This window comes from Mustela putorius, unplaced genomic scaffold, assembly GCF_011764305.1.
Source record: "Mustela putorius furo isolate JIRA1106 unplaced genomic scaffold, ASM1176430v1.1 tig00001069_pilon_pilon_pilon, whole genome shotgun sequence".
Classification (NCBI taxonomy): Eukaryota; Metazoa; Chordata; class Mammalia; order Carnivora; family Mustelidae; genus Mustela; species Mustela putorius.
In genome coordinates this window covers 1,337,580-1,352,506 of record NW_025421558.1, presented here as the reverse complement: position 1 = coordinate 1,352,506, position 14,927 = coordinate 1,337,580, and the positions used below count along the sequence as shown (strand labels likewise).

At 47.2% G+C, this 14,927-nt stretch overlaps 1 protein-coding gene across 12 annotated transcripts in view; it reads left to right on the top strand.

Moving 5' to 3' along the window:
* AMOTL1 (angiomotin like 1) overlaps positions 1 to 14,927 on the top strand; it is a 152,290-nt gene that overhangs the window by 115,086 nt on the left and 22,277 nt on the right. For all 12 annotated transcript variants that reach the window (XM_004754517.3, XM_045087176.1, XM_045087179.1 and 9 more), the window contains one exon: positions 14,105 to 14,250. In XM_004754517.3, coding sequence (XP_004754574.2) covers positions 14,105 to 14,250 — 146 coding nt within the window. The remainder of the gene's footprint in view (positions 1 to 14,104; positions 14,251 to 14,927) is intronic.

The window sequence follows — 14,927 nt, the reverse complement described above, 5'->3', positions numbered from 1 at the left end:
AATGCTCAGGTGGGGGGTGCCTGAGTGGCTCAGTGGGTTAAAGCCTCTGCCTTCCGCTCAGGTCATGGTCTCAGGGTCCTGGGATCGAGCCCCGCATCGGGCTCTCTCCTTAGCAGGGAGCCTGCTTCCTCCGTTCTCTCTACCTGCCTCTCTGCCTACCTGTGATCTCTCTCTGTCAAATAAATAAATAAAATCTTTAAAAAAAAAAAATGCTCAGGGGCTGCCAGAGTGGCTCAGTCAGTTGAGCATGAGACTCTTGGTTGTGGCCCAGGTGGTACTATCAGGGTTGTGAGATCGAGTCCTACATCAGGCTCCACATTCAGCGGGGAACCTGCTTGAGATATTCTCCCTTTATCTCTCCCTCTGCTCTTCTCCCTGCTCCTGCACACACACACTCTCTCTCTTAAATAAATAAAAATCTTTTTTAAAAAAATTCTCAAATTCCCTTTTTTGCCTTCCCTCCTTTTTTTTTTTTTTAAAGTAGAAAGATACTGAAGAAAGAGAAGTCCTTTACTAGTAAGGACACTATATTTAATAGTGTCTTTCCTGAAATTTGATATTAATAGAGCTGACTTTGGTTCCATTGACTCCTTTGCTTTTACTCCCCTGTGGTTGTGTTGGAGATTAGAGTTGGCCATGGTATTTGAAGGTTTTTGTAGCAAATAGCCAGATGTTCATGTTGACCAATCCATAGACCATTCCAGACACCACAGATGCGTGTCTGGGTGAAGGGAAAGAACCAAGGCAGTTTCACTTAAGTCAAGAGACTTTTCTTGCCCTAAATTAACTGGTTTTCATTAAAGATGGCCCCTATGTTTAATAGGACTGTGCAGTCCTAAATATTAAAGGTTTTGAGGCACAGTCTCCAGCAAATAATGTTGGATCAGTGGCTACATCTTCTAAATCCTGGCCTTTCATGAAGGTACTCAGTGAGGTGAAGACAGATGCTTCATCTCTCTGTACCTCCCTTTCTTTTAAAGAAATGGCATCAATCTGATTCAACTTCAACCAACAGGGCTGGGAGGGATAACCAGGGATAGGAAAGGCAGAGACTTGATACAGTGCATTCATTCTGCAGTACTTCTTCCTGCTCCTTGCGGCCTTCCTCCGCTCGCCTTCTCTGGCAGGACCTGCCCGTTTCTGGGGTGGGGCAATGGGCCATGTTCCCAAAGAAGGCCCTCTAGCTCATGGAGCCTTGCTGAATTTGGAAAGCAGAGCATGTGTGTGCTTAAGCCACTTGATCAGCCTTGACAGGCCGTGCTGAGAAACTTCAAACCTACACAGCAACTGGCAAAGCACACCCAGGCTGCGGAGCATCTGTTTGTGTTCAGCAGAATCTCCCCAAGTGTGAAAATTAACATCATTCAATGTAGGCTGATTTTCCGAGCTTTGAGAACCAGAGCTGGTTGAAGAACTGTCTCTTGATCATGTGTTGACGCTGGCCTCTGACAGCTGACGCTTGGCATTCCAGTGAGGGGATGGAACGAGCAAATGTCCATGACTTTATTAGGATCCCTGTTTCTTGGACTAAGACCTTGGTGGATGGATGGATGGATGGATGGATGGATGGATGGATAGAGTAAGCACGAAATGGAAATCAGTGCTGAAGTCTGCCTTTCGTGTGCCGTCAGGAGACCCTCACTTTCCTTGATGGTTCAGAACCAGGAGATCCAGGATTCCAGGTCTCCATTCACATTAAATGGCAATTGCCAGAGAAGTCTTCCTTTTATATCATCCCCTGACACTGGGTACTTTTCTCCTTGTAAAGGCTCATTCACAGTTACACATAAATAACTGTTCAGGTGGTTGTGTTCTGTGTTCTTCACGAAACCGTACATAGCATGAGGCTTGGGCCCCGTCTGTTCTCCTCACCACTGCAGTCCCAGGTCTTTGTATTTCCAGAACCTGATACAGTGCCTGGCCCTTGGAGTCATTTAATAAGTATTTATTGAATATTGAATACAATCATGATGATTGTCATTTAATCAAATAGGTACTGTCTACTGTCTACTCTGAGCTGTGTTTTAGGCCACAGGTCAGCAAACTCTTTCTATAAAGGGCCAGATGGTAAAGAATTTTAGGCTTGGGGGCTGTCCCTGCTCCTGTCTGTCCCTCTAGCCTGAAAGCTGCTGTAGTCACTCCATATGCCAGTGGGCGTGGCTGAGTGCCAGTGACACTTGATTGACAGAATCAGCCTGTGGGATTTGGTCTGCAGGCCAGAGGGTGCTGACCTCCATGGCAGCTACTAGTCACGGAAGGAGAGAAAAAGCAGGAACCTCAGTAGGAGGATGGAAAAGAAAGCTCTCCTGAAGTAGCCCCTACATCTTACTTTGTGAATTGCCCTAATTTAGAAACCAAGATGTCATTGTCACTGTTGTTCCTCTTTTACTTCATCCCTAATCAAGGGAGCATGATTGTCATCATTTTAGATGCACTGAGACGTGTAGAAATGCAGTCACCAGACTTAGCTCCCAGTGAGGATCCAGAATTTGCTAATGAGGGAGAGGGGGCTGGTGGTCCTGGATGGTGAGGTCTGGCACTAATGCCAGAAATTCCTGCCGTAAGCAGCCTTCTGTGAGGTGAGGTCTGCAGATCTTGGAGAGGACCTTGAAGGTCACAGATGCGGTCCCCAGAAATGCATGTGTGCTCTGAACCGGAGCTCATTAGAAGGCCATCTCATTGTCGCTGTAAAAGACAGTGTCGTCAGAAGCTGCTGAGCTTATGGTTTAAAGCTTATCTTTGGGGGCCTGGGTGGTTCAGTGGGTTAAACCTCTGCCTTCAGCTCAGGTTATGATCTCAGTGCCTTGGGATCAAGGCCCGCATCGGGCTCTCTGCTCAGCAGGCTCCCTGCTTCCCTCTCTGCCTGCCTCTCTGCCTACTTGTGATCTCTCTCTCTGTCAGATAAATAAATAAAATCTTTTTTAAAAAAAGCTTTTCCTCTGGCAGAACTGCAGTTTGCTCCTTTGGGTCTGTCCTTGAGGTCGTGCTTCAGGCCAGCCTGGCTGTGGTCATTGATGAACAGTAACAGCTGCCAACATTAGCGGAACGCTTACCATCTTCCAAGTGGTACCTATAGCCTCTATAGGTACCAACAACCCATGAGGTCGGTATCAAAAATACAGTATAGACAAGGACTCGGAGGCATGGGAAGGCTGAGTCACTTGTCCATGGTCATACAAGGTGGAGAGTGGAGCAGACAGGTTTTGAATGCAGGTCATTCTGAGTCTGGAGCCCAGGCACGTACTAAGCTGGCGAGGGGAGGCCCTTCTTGTGTATCAGGAGGTGGAGAGAACTTTTAATGTGAGCGGGGACAGTGGTGGACTCCCAGTGATCATAGAACTTTTTCAGAGTAACCTGCATGTTTTACTAACGAAGAAACTGCAGCCCAGAATGATCCAGTGGTTTCCCCAAGGTCCCATCAGTGTTTAATGGCTAAGCTGCGATGAGAGTTGGAACTTCCTTTTTTACATTTTTTTAAATAAAGATTTTATTTTTTTATTTATTTGATAGACAGAGATCACAAGTAGGCAGAGAGGCAGGCAGAGAGAGGGAAGCAGGCTCCCCACTGAGCAGAGAGTCTGATTCGGGGCTCGATCCCAGGACCCTAGGATCATGACCTGAGCTGAAGGCAGACGCTTAACCCATTGAGCCACCCAGGCGCTCCTATTTCTTTTTTCCTTCCCCTCTCCAAAGGTTATCTCTTTTGATTCTTGGGCTGATGAATGATTTCATATTTTTATCTCAAGAAGAATCTGGGATAGTAGGGTGGGTGTAAGTAATTCCTTCCTGGAAGTGTTATTTGGTTGAAAATTATTTAGCCCAGCACTGTGACTCCATAATAATGTCTTTGCGTCTTCTCAAGTGAGTTCTAACGATTGGAATTAATATTCTGTGCTTCTGACTTCTATATCTGTCTTTGAACCCTGGCCAATTGTAACAGAAGGCCTTGTTGGGTAATCCAGTATCTCACTTCAAATACAAAACAAAAAATTGTTGAGACCAGAATAGAACTCAGAGTCTAAAAAAAAAGTTTTCTCAAAATATCTGTGAAATTAAACGTTTTGTTCTTGAGATGGTGAAAAATAAAAATTAAGCAGAATACAACGAGTAATTCTGCAGTACGGTTCCTTTACAATTCATTTTTGTAACTATTTTTGGTTCACGAATTGTAGTGAGAGCATACAGCTGGATCTTAATGGAATTCGAGGACTTTGAGAGGACAAAATGTTTGTTTTAAGTCCAGAAAATTTGGTCTTAGACCATTAAAAATAAGCTTGCATCTGTTACTAATTTTCTTTTTGCTTACAAAGACTGTGGTTTGGTAGAAAGAAGAGAAAGAAAAGGATTGGTTCAAAGCAAATTACAAAAATGATAATGGGAGGGAGGTGTTACAGAAGTCGAAGGAGGCAGAAGATGCAACTGCGGGCCTCGTATTTCTTTGTTCTCAGTCAGTCCTAGAAGGACTGTTTCCTAGGTAGAACAGCTTTCCCAGCATAAATGTCACTCTGAGCCAGGTGCTGGTGTTAAAACTTAACTGCCATCCAAAGGGCCCATTTGAAAGTCATAACTTTTTATTTATACATATTAGCTCAGTTGGTTAGAGCGTGGTGCTAATAATGCCTTAATGTCTTAATCAAAACAGATATAGATATATAAAGGGTATATATATATATATATATGTACACATATATATATATATTTTTTTTACACATTTGGGGTGTATGATGTGTGAGGCAACGTAACAACCACCATAGTCAAGGTATAGCCCGTGTAGATCCCGTGGCCCTTTCCTAGCCTCCCCCCTCCCCCTGTGTATCTTCATGTCCCTGCTCTCTGTATTATGCCTGGGTCTTATGGTCGTTTTCTAAACTGGGAACCACACTATCTGCTGGGTCATACCTGGAAATAGAAGTGTCCATGGTTTATCTTTTTATATTAAGAAAAGACAAAAATAGAGAAACAGTCTTCTCTTCTCTGATGGGGAAAGGGTGGTTTAAAATCGAGTCACGGACATGTCTACAGTCAAACCAAATGCCCTGTCCGTCCTATATTTCTGGGGCACTGTTCATTGCTTGGTTATCTTCCTGTCAGCAGTGAGAGGGAAAGAGCAGTTCATTTTTATTTCAAGTAAAAAAAAAAACAAACCAATAATAAAGTGGGAGGTTGAGCTGTACCTTGGGAGCCTGAGCGGATGCATAGGTGTCTGCTCAGTCCAGCAAGTTAGCAAGCTGCAGAGGTCATAAATTGAGGTAGGTTAAAACAAACAAACAAACAAACAAACAAACCAACACCTATGAATCGTACCTGAATGTGTTAGTACAGTTTCCAGCATGAAAATGCAATACGAAAACCAAATTAGATAAAATTTTATTTTAAGAGATTATATTGTATTCAAGAGAACTATATTTATAGAAAATTATATTGAGGAGAACTACTGGTATTCAGGTATTTCTCCCATATAGCTAAGGTAGTTTACTTTGGGTGCAACAAACTCACATTGAGGCCTGGATATTAACGAGCCATGGATAACTTATATAAAATATAAGTTATATGTTCTATATAACAAAATCTGCATTTTGTGATATAATGAAAATATAAGGATGTTAAGACCAAAATGTATTATTTCCATTTATTAGATGACTAGAATATTTCCTGGTAGGTTTTGTAGCTTTCTAGTGATAAGGACCTGAAGCTATTGTTTAAAAAAAATTCTTTTTTAAGATTTTTATTTATTTATTGTGAGAGAGAGAGCATGAGCTGGGGGAGAGACAGAGAAGCAAGCTCCCTGCTGAGCAGGGAGCCTGATGCAGGGCTCGATCCCAGGACCCCAAGATCATGACCAGAGCTGAAGGCAGATACTTTACTGATTGAGCCACCCAGGCGCTCCTGAAGCTATCACTTTCAAGTTTTATTTTAAAGACTGTGTTAGAATTCACTCACATGTCAGTAGTATCCTCTTCCTTGGTAAGCTGTTTCCTAATCCTGCCATAGCTATTCCCCTATGAAACACTTCCATTGTCTTAGATTCTTTTTTTTAAAAAATATTGATATTTTGATTTTGATTTTGTTTTTTTCTATTTAATTTCATTTTTTCAGTGTTCCAAGATTCATTGTCTTAGATTCTTAACATCCTACAGAGGTAGTATGAAGTACACTCAGTAGGAAGGTTCATACAGGCAGACACGGGCCTCTGTATGTGGCATACAAGGCAGAAGATGGTAAGGACTCATCGGACAGCTCGCCCCACCTGCTGCCCCCTCAACAACATATATGAGTTCAGGCTCTCCCATGCAGGAGAGATCTGTTTTATCAAAGGAATCAGAAAAACTTTCAGGGTGGGTCTTGAAAACCGTTTCACATTTTAGGGTCTTCTTGCTGCCTTAGTACCATGAAAAAGAGACAGTTTATTTTCTTTTTTAATTAGAAGGAAATTCTAAATTTAAGCTGAAAAGATTTCTGGTTGAGACCAGGAGAGGAGGGTGCCTTCCTCAGAACCCCTTTCCTCCTACTCAGCACCCCCCCACATCCCTTCTTTCCCCTCCCCTCCTTTCTCTGCCAAGTCTCTACAAAACAGTTGGGTTAGAACTCCTGTTCTTGGGGCGCCTGGGTGGCTCAGCGGGTTAAGCCTCTGCCTTCGGCTCAGGTCATGATCTCAGGGTCCTGGGATCGAGCCCCGCATCAGGTTCTCTGCTCAGCAGGGAGCCTGCTTCCTCCTCTCTCTGCCTGCCTCTCTGCCTACTTGTGATCTCTGTCAAATAAATATATAAAATCTTTTTTAAAAAAGAAGAACTCCTGTTCTTAATTTTTGTCCTTGAGAATTCCTTTAAAAACAGTTCACTCTCTGAGCCATGTAGAACAAGCCCCCACTGGAGTGTCCCCGTGTTTAATAGGCCTACTTAGCCACCCACTCACAACCTCTGTCTCCAGTCGCCGGCGGAACCATGGCAACCTGCTCTTGGCTCCTCGGAGGGCTGGAGCTGCAGACCCTTTCCAGAAATCACAATCTGCCGTACCTGAGAAACCTTAAAGACAGCGAAAAGCTAAACAAACAGCATTTGGGGTCAGCGTTGTAGTGTATTACTTTTCTTGTGTCTGAATTATTGAGTGTGGCTTTAAAGGTCGATCATCTCTCCTCTTTCACATCAAATAAGCCTCGGGTCAGTAGCTGACTCTTCTCTGATGTAAACAGTGCCCTGTCTGGATTATATTTGGGGGGTCTCTTTCTAGGTTCATTGGTTTGATGCTGAAACTGAGGTGAGCAGGTGAGGGCAGAGGCCCAGAGTGCACTCCAGTGTAAAAATATCATTTTTTTAAGGCTATTTGTTTATTTGAGAGAGAGAGAGAGATCACAAGTAGGCAGAGAGGCAGGCTGAGGGGCCAGGGAGAAGCAGGCTCCCCTCTGAGCAGAGAGCCCGATGTGGGACTCGATCTCAGGACCGTGAGACCATAACCCAAGCCGAAGGCAGAGACCCAACCCACTGAGCCACCCAGGCGCCCCACGTAAGAATAACTTTGAGGCACAAAGAACCTGCATAACGTGCAGTGAGCTAAATGATATAGGTCCTATTGTCTCTGTAGTCACACACACACACACACACACACACACACACACACACACACACAGTTTCTCTTAGTGTCAATGGGGGACTTCATTTACTTCACAGTGTGTAGCTGGCCCTTGGGACAGAGTCCTGCCTAACATCTGTCCAGTGTTACAAGACACGGTGCCGGGGAGCTCAGAGCCAAAGCATCCCTAAGGAAGAAGAGACAGGAGAAGAAATTTTAGGGAGAGAATATGGCAGATAATTATTTGGACATCTTTTCACAAGAGTTTCATCAGCAGCACAGAGAAGGTTCTGGTTACCAGAGCTGACAGCATTGGGCACGGCCTTCTGAGACATTACCAACTGCCAAGATTTTTCTTGGTGGAGAAGGAGTAGATGTATAAAGAAAGAGGACTGAGTGTCTTAGTGATCTTTCATTATGAAAAGAAAAATCTGCCTGAGCTAGCTTAGGGCCGGAGAAGAGGACTGTTTTCTGAGAACATAAGGTGTGAGGGAGTAGCCAGGCAGCGAGTGCAGGCAGACCTCGTGAGGTCTAGGGGCCCCCGGCTGTCTGTGAGAATCAAGACAGGGTTGTGTTTAGGGGTCTGTGTCTGTCTGCATGGCTGTTTTCCTCCCTCCTAGTAACGTAGCCTGGACTCTCACCCACCTTTCCCTATCTCCCTGCTTGAGTCTTCACTCTTTACAGTATGGCTTTCTCTGTTTCTCCAAAGAACATGCTAGAATATGGCTACTAGTGGAAGACCTGGGTTACCGTCCAGGTCAGCCTCACACCTCTCCCTGGCTCCCTCTTGCAGGTTCCCAGACGAGAGACGCTAGCTGGCCTGGCTTGCATACACGGTGCCTCAGGTTGGAGTCCTTCAGATGGGGAGCGCAGATGAGGGCAGATGAGGGGGACTTTGTAGTACACTCCTGGCTGCTTATCAGATTAGCCCTGTGGATAGAGGCTTGTAGCTATTGTTCTTCTAAACGGAGTGTTAGCCGACTTCGTGGAAGTTGTCTGCTCTGTGGAGATCCCGTGAGGAGGCTCATGCCTTGCACAAGCTGTCTCACACTAGTGCTGGACGTGGGGCCTCTGCTGGGGTACACGGAGGGCCTGGCCACTGTCAGTCCCATCTCCTCTGACTCCTGCAGTCTATAGCCTGTTCTCTGGTAACATCTTCACATTATCTCTACTCAGGGCGGTCCAGAGACTGGACTCCTAAAATCAGTCTCATCGGTCAGAACGAGACTTCTGGTCATTGGTGTTTCAGAGAGGAGTGTTGGATTGTGCCTGCCTCGTCTTCCCTTGACTCTGTCACCACCACTCCCTCTTGCCACATCCAAGGCAGTGAGAATGTTCCTTGAGAAGTGCCCCAGGGAAATTGTTGCGCAAAACCAGGTGCCCAAATGGGCTAGTTGTGCATTGCTATGTGAGCACATGGGATTTTGGACTTCAACAGAGTTAGCTTGGTCTGTGTTGATGTCTACACACACATCACACACCAACGATGAGTGTGATCTAAATCCCCAAAGAACCTGCGAGTGAATGGGTTAAACCGTGGTTCTTGCTAAAAGGAGAGAAGAGGAAAGAGAAGACCTATCTTTCACCTTCCACGCATTCTAGTAAATTAGTCAGCCCTTGGTCAAGGTGGCAGCAGCTGGACCCCCATCCCTCTAGTTACATGCGGCTCCGGGAAAACCTCCTCAAAAACCCATTATCTCAAGAAAAGCCTCAGAATTGATACCTGCTTGAGAAGAGCCAGGTCACAGCTTTACTCCCTCATGAACTCCAGCCAGAGGTTGGGGTGCTGCATTGGAAACTAGCAGTGCAGCCCACGGGGCCCCGACACCTCCTCACCAAGTCCAACCCCACACATGGTCTCTGTCCCCAGGACACCTCAGCAGAGGTGGCTGGGGCCCACCACTCTGTGGATCAGCCGGGCAGTCTGGCCTGGTGCTCGGAGCCTACGTGTAGAAACCGTGTCCCCAGACTGGCCACTCTGGACACCCCCTGGAACTGGCAGGGGAGAAGGTAGGACGGAAAGGGAGCCTCCTGCTCCTCTTTTCACCCACTCTCGCCCTTTCTGCGGGACAGAGACAGCTGTGTGACCCACACAAGGGTCCTAGCTCACTTCACTCTGCTTTTCTCAGTTGTCACATGGAGTCGTTGTGAGGAGCAGAATGAGGTTCTGTTGTAAGGCTCTGGAAATGGGAAGCCCCCACTAAGGTGTCCACTCTTGCTGTTGTTCTCTCTTGTCTGGTGGTTCTAAACCTCTTGTCAGTCACACGCAGTAGTGTGTGACCTTGGACCCGGCACGTCTCTCAGGTCCAAGGTGAGCCGCTGTGCAAAGGTGCCGGAAGCCAGCCAGGTCGGCCTGGCTGCGAAGCCGTGCCACCTCTGTGGTTTCCAGAGTAAACAGTGTATGAGCAGACATCCTCTGTGGAAATGGGACCAGAGCCATCGGCTCAACAACCCCCTGCTCCACGCAGTTCAGGGTAATTCATATCCACTGAGTAAACAGAACATTCTGGGCAAGAGTTCTCTGGTGTCAACTTGCCTGTTCTAGGAATTCTCAGTATATACATTGTAGCCCAACCAGAAATTCAGCGTGAGGCTGGTCTTTCTTGACATTTCCCAAAGGGGCTTAGCTCATAATAAGCTGAAGGGACCTTCTTAGGCAGTGATTTCACCCCTGGGACTCTCCCTTGGCATCTCCTCCATTCTGTCTCTCCAGGACCACAGCCCCCCTGCCCACAGGCTCACCGCCAGGATGGCCACTCCCCCTTACATGCTAGCCCTCCGTGAAACGTCCTCTGTGTTCTCACAGCACCCACACAGGCATCTCAGAGCGACTCATCACGTGGCCTCTGCATGTGTCCTTGCTCTCTTCCTGCCCGACTGAGAGTGGCACGCCATGACCTATTCATCTTGACACCCTATAACGGATCATGCTTTTAGGAACGCCAGAAAGAACCATCTTCACAGTTGACACTACCTGGGCATTCACCGTGCACATCTTTCAAGCAGGGACTGTTGTGATCCTTACCTTAAAGGCATAGAGTGCCGTGCTCATGAATGTGACCAGAGAGGCACGGAGACACGTTCTCTCTCTCCACTGATCCGGCACTCCCACTTGTGTGTGCCTGTCACTCAGCCCCAGGGTCATTTGCCTCAGCAGGAAGATGGAAATACGAGTGGTGCCTACCTCACCCAGCAAACTGAGAAGAAAGGGAATAATTAAAAGGAACAAAGACACTACTCTTGGAACAAAGTAGTCATTCCGCAAACTTGAGTGGGTTTTGTTACTGTTGCTATTGCCATGAACACTGTTAGTACAACTTTGCTGTGGAGAGCACTACTTCCTCTCCGTGGACACAAACTTCTGAGCCAGTGTGAGTGATGCTAAGTGTGGTGGCTGCAGCCTGAAGGCCGAGGTAATTTCCAAACTCGTAACAGAGGTGTTTCCACCCGCGAATTTCAGTTCAGACCTCATGGAGTCTTCGTTCAATAGTCACGTCTTTGTGTCGCGGTGTACGATGTGAGGTTCAGGGAGCCTGAGCAGAGGAGGGAACTGGGGGCATCCGTGGTCTGTCCCAGATGTCTGATGAGTGGTGGCCTCAGTGGCAGAGTGGCACTGTGTAGCAAACGCTGTCAGAAAATATCTAGCAGCTAACAAGAACTACCATGTATTAAACACTCGGCCATGAACTTGGCCTGGTAGAAAATCATCCATTCATGCAACAGTATTGAGCTAGCGGTGGTTCTAGGCTCGGAGAGTCAATAATGACCAAAACAGACTCGAGGTTAGTCAGGTCTTTAGGCTTTGTGTATTTCCTCTCCATTAATAGGGCCATCAGGCAGCTCTGTGATGTAGCTGCTTTCTCATGAGGAGATTTGATGAGATGAGGAAGCGGAGTCTCCGGTGAACCACGCCTGAGACCTCATAGCCAGAAAGTGGTGAACTTAGGGTTTGAATCCTGTTCTTTCTGAGGTCGAGGTGAATGCTTTAGCCACAGTATGATAGCAAGGAAATAGCAAATGCTGGAATCCAGGGTGAGTGTGTGTGCGTGTGCACACGCTTACATGTTGGAGTCGAGGGATGTTTAATTCAGAAACCTAAATAGTTGTCCTTGTGACACAGCAGTAATTGTGACCATCAGTTTGCAAAACTCGAGAAGCCCTGATCGTGCCTCTGGTCTTGAGCTCAGGTCTATCATTTTGCTCTCTTCTGGTCAAAATCATTGTGTCCTTGGCTGCCCTCAAGACAGAGAATAACTTCTTTGCTTAGGCTGATAAGCAGATAGAAACTGCAAACCTTAGTGGCTGGTTCTCAAGCATGCTGAGTGCCTGGGTGCCCTCCAGATCCTGGACAAGGCCCCTGGGCACCATGCCTGCTGAGATGTTGTCCAGACCCGTGGGGCTTGTGTTCTAGTGTCCTTGACTCTGCACCGTGAAGTGCTCCGGGTCACTCAGGGCTATGGGTGGTGGCGCAGAGCCCGCAAACTGCTGCTGACCCATCTGTTGAGGCCTCTCGTGGCCATTCTGCACGGATGACGAAGTTTCAGAGGTGGCATCTCAAACGCCACTGAAAGGGAGAGGTAGGGGATTGCAGCGAAGACACACAAATAGCCTGAAAGTGATTCTGTGTTCAGTGTTAGGGTCTTGGTGGCTTCCTTTTGTTTCCGGGGATACCATGGTTTCCAGGCAATACATGTGCTCCTTAACCGTGCAAGGCTTCTCAGTCTGTCAGTTTTGATGCTGTTGCTTTTGCACACGGATCCTGTCCATGGGACCTCACAATGCAGGGGCGGGGCAGGCCAGCAGGAAGGACATTGTACCTGAACATCAGGGACCCGGATTCTGGCCCTGGCTCTGCGCCAGCTGGCAGGGGGACCTTGGACAAGTGCCTTTGCTCCTGGGCTTTCCTATTCTAACTCATAAAGCAACAGGGGTGGGACTGGAGGGGGATATTTCCTGTGATCCCTTCCGGCTCGAAAATTGCGAGTTTGTTAGTGGGTATTTGCAGGCTTAAAGTGCCTTTTTTGTTCTCAAGCCCTGTATTCAAAAGCATGTTTCCTGCTCCTTGAAGGACAGCATTCATTCCTTCGCTTCAGTGCCCACAGGGCTGGTCCTTCATGCTTGATAACTCTTGGTTAAATTCAGGGGTGACTCTATGAGGAAATATGAATGAAGGAAACCACTGGCACGCGCTGCTGGAGCTTCTAGACGGTGGTTTTCTGTGCTGTGGTGTGGGCACCGCAGGATCCATGTAACCCGTCAGAGGCATCTGAGTGGCGTGGGCCCCCGTAGGAATCAACCTCTAACTCCTGCTGTGCCACTGTTGTCATTGTGTGCCTTGTTTTTGACAACTATGGAATAGTGTGCACACAGTTTACGTAACCAATTTTTTTTTTCAGTAATGAGGTTTTTTTTTTTTTCATGCCACTAGCATCCTCTTATTTATTTATTCATACATTTATTTTTAAGATTTTATTTACTTATCTGGGAGGGGCAGATGGAGCGGAAGAGAAAGGAGTTCAAGTGGACTCCGTGCCGAGCATGGAGCCCAACGTAGGGCTCGATCCCAAAACCCTGAGAACGTGACCTGAGCTGAAAGCAAGAGTCGGATGCTTAGCCGACTGAGCCACCCAGGCGCCGCTGTTGTCTTATTTAATTTCAGTGACTGCAACACAGTGTCTTGTAGGGTGTGAAGTCTTGTACATCGAGTCCATTCATGTCTTTTCCGTGTTATAAACAACATGACTAAATATTCTGATTTATTTTAAAAATGTGTTGATTTTGTTAACAGGAATAATATCTGATAAATAATACTGACCCCATGACACCGTTGGCCATCCCTGCTTCAACTGAGGTGGTAGTTAGTCAGCAGGAAGGCTGTGTGGAAGCCACCGAATGTCGGGCAGCCTTTGCTCTCCACGTACGAAGGGACCATGATTGCCATCAGTTACACGGTCGTGCAACAGGAGGAAAGCCATTTCCTAAACCAAGAGCATGTCCCTAAATCCAAAGTAATACCCTTTCCACTCTTGAGCAGAACTAGGAAAAGATGTGGTGGTGGGGGGAGGGGCAGGTCATATGGGAAGAGGCTTCAGCTCCTGATTGGAGGCCTGGGTTGGAGCTCCCCTCTGCTGTCTGGCCTCAGGATTCTGTGAATGGGAATATTAGTATTGTTAGTCCCTGGTTGCCGTTTCATTATGGGTTCTGAAAACGGAAGCAGGGGAGGTTGGGAGCATAAAACCTTGGGTACAAGGTTTATATGAAGTGTGAAAACAAATGTACAGAAGTGAGTTATGGAGAAAATGGGGTGTCCCTTTCGCCTCTGGAGCTGTGACCTGTAATGTATCTAGAGTTACCGAGGTTTTTGAGCAAATCCTTACCTCACACATCACCGCTATTAAGAGGGAGCAAAAGCAGTAATTCAACCCTCCGCGCTCTGCGTGCCTTTTTATTTCTAATCCCTGCCAGATGTAGACTGGCCATGAGCCCAGAGGGTGAGTGCTTTCTAATAGAGGTAGTTTTGTTCTTGTCTCCCTTCTAGACAAAGAATTCTTGAAGGAGAAGGAGAAGTTGGAAATGGAGTTAGCGGCAGTGCGGACCGCGAGTGAGGACCACCGGAGACACATTGAGATCCTGGACCAGGCTCTGAGCAACGCCCAGGCCAGGGTCATCAAGCTGGAGGAGGAGGTGAGATGGGGTTGGGGGCAGAGCCCAAAGGGCCTCTGTTGCCTTTACCCAACCGGCACCCCTCAGTGGAGCCAGCTCCAAGGCTTTGAGTCACGGGGAGGGATGCAGCAGGCCTCCCAAATCAAAATAAATGCCAGCAGAGTTTATCCAGCCCAGAGCCAGGCCAAGTGTGAATGGCAGCCGTGAAGGAGCTCACTTTCCCCCCGAATCCTGGCCTGCAGACCAGGGGTGGGCAAGCGGCCAGGGCTGGAAACAAATGGAAGGACTGTAAACCACTGGTACCTGTAGAGAAAAGAGACTAACAGTTTTTATTTTTTTGTTTTCGTTTTCTAAAAATAGTTTATTTGCTCCATCTTTGGGCTCTTGATTGCATTAAAAAAAAGCAGAAGTCTTCCAGTAGGGTAGAGTTGGTGTGGCATTCAGCAAAGCGGTCTCCAGTTTCCAGAAGTTGGCTCAGCTGGGCAGTGAATCCCCTGGTCTGGGAACGTGTGATCCCTCTCAAGCATTCTGGATTTGGTGGTTTCTGAAGAAATCAATCCCTTAGCTGGCATTTTGTGAGGCCGACTTTGCCAGGAATCCCGACGGTGGACGTCGATCGACCATTTCTGAGGGTCAGGCTGGGGGGTGCGGGCCGCAGACACGGCAGCAGGAGAGGAGGAGGAGCCTAGGCAGGAGGA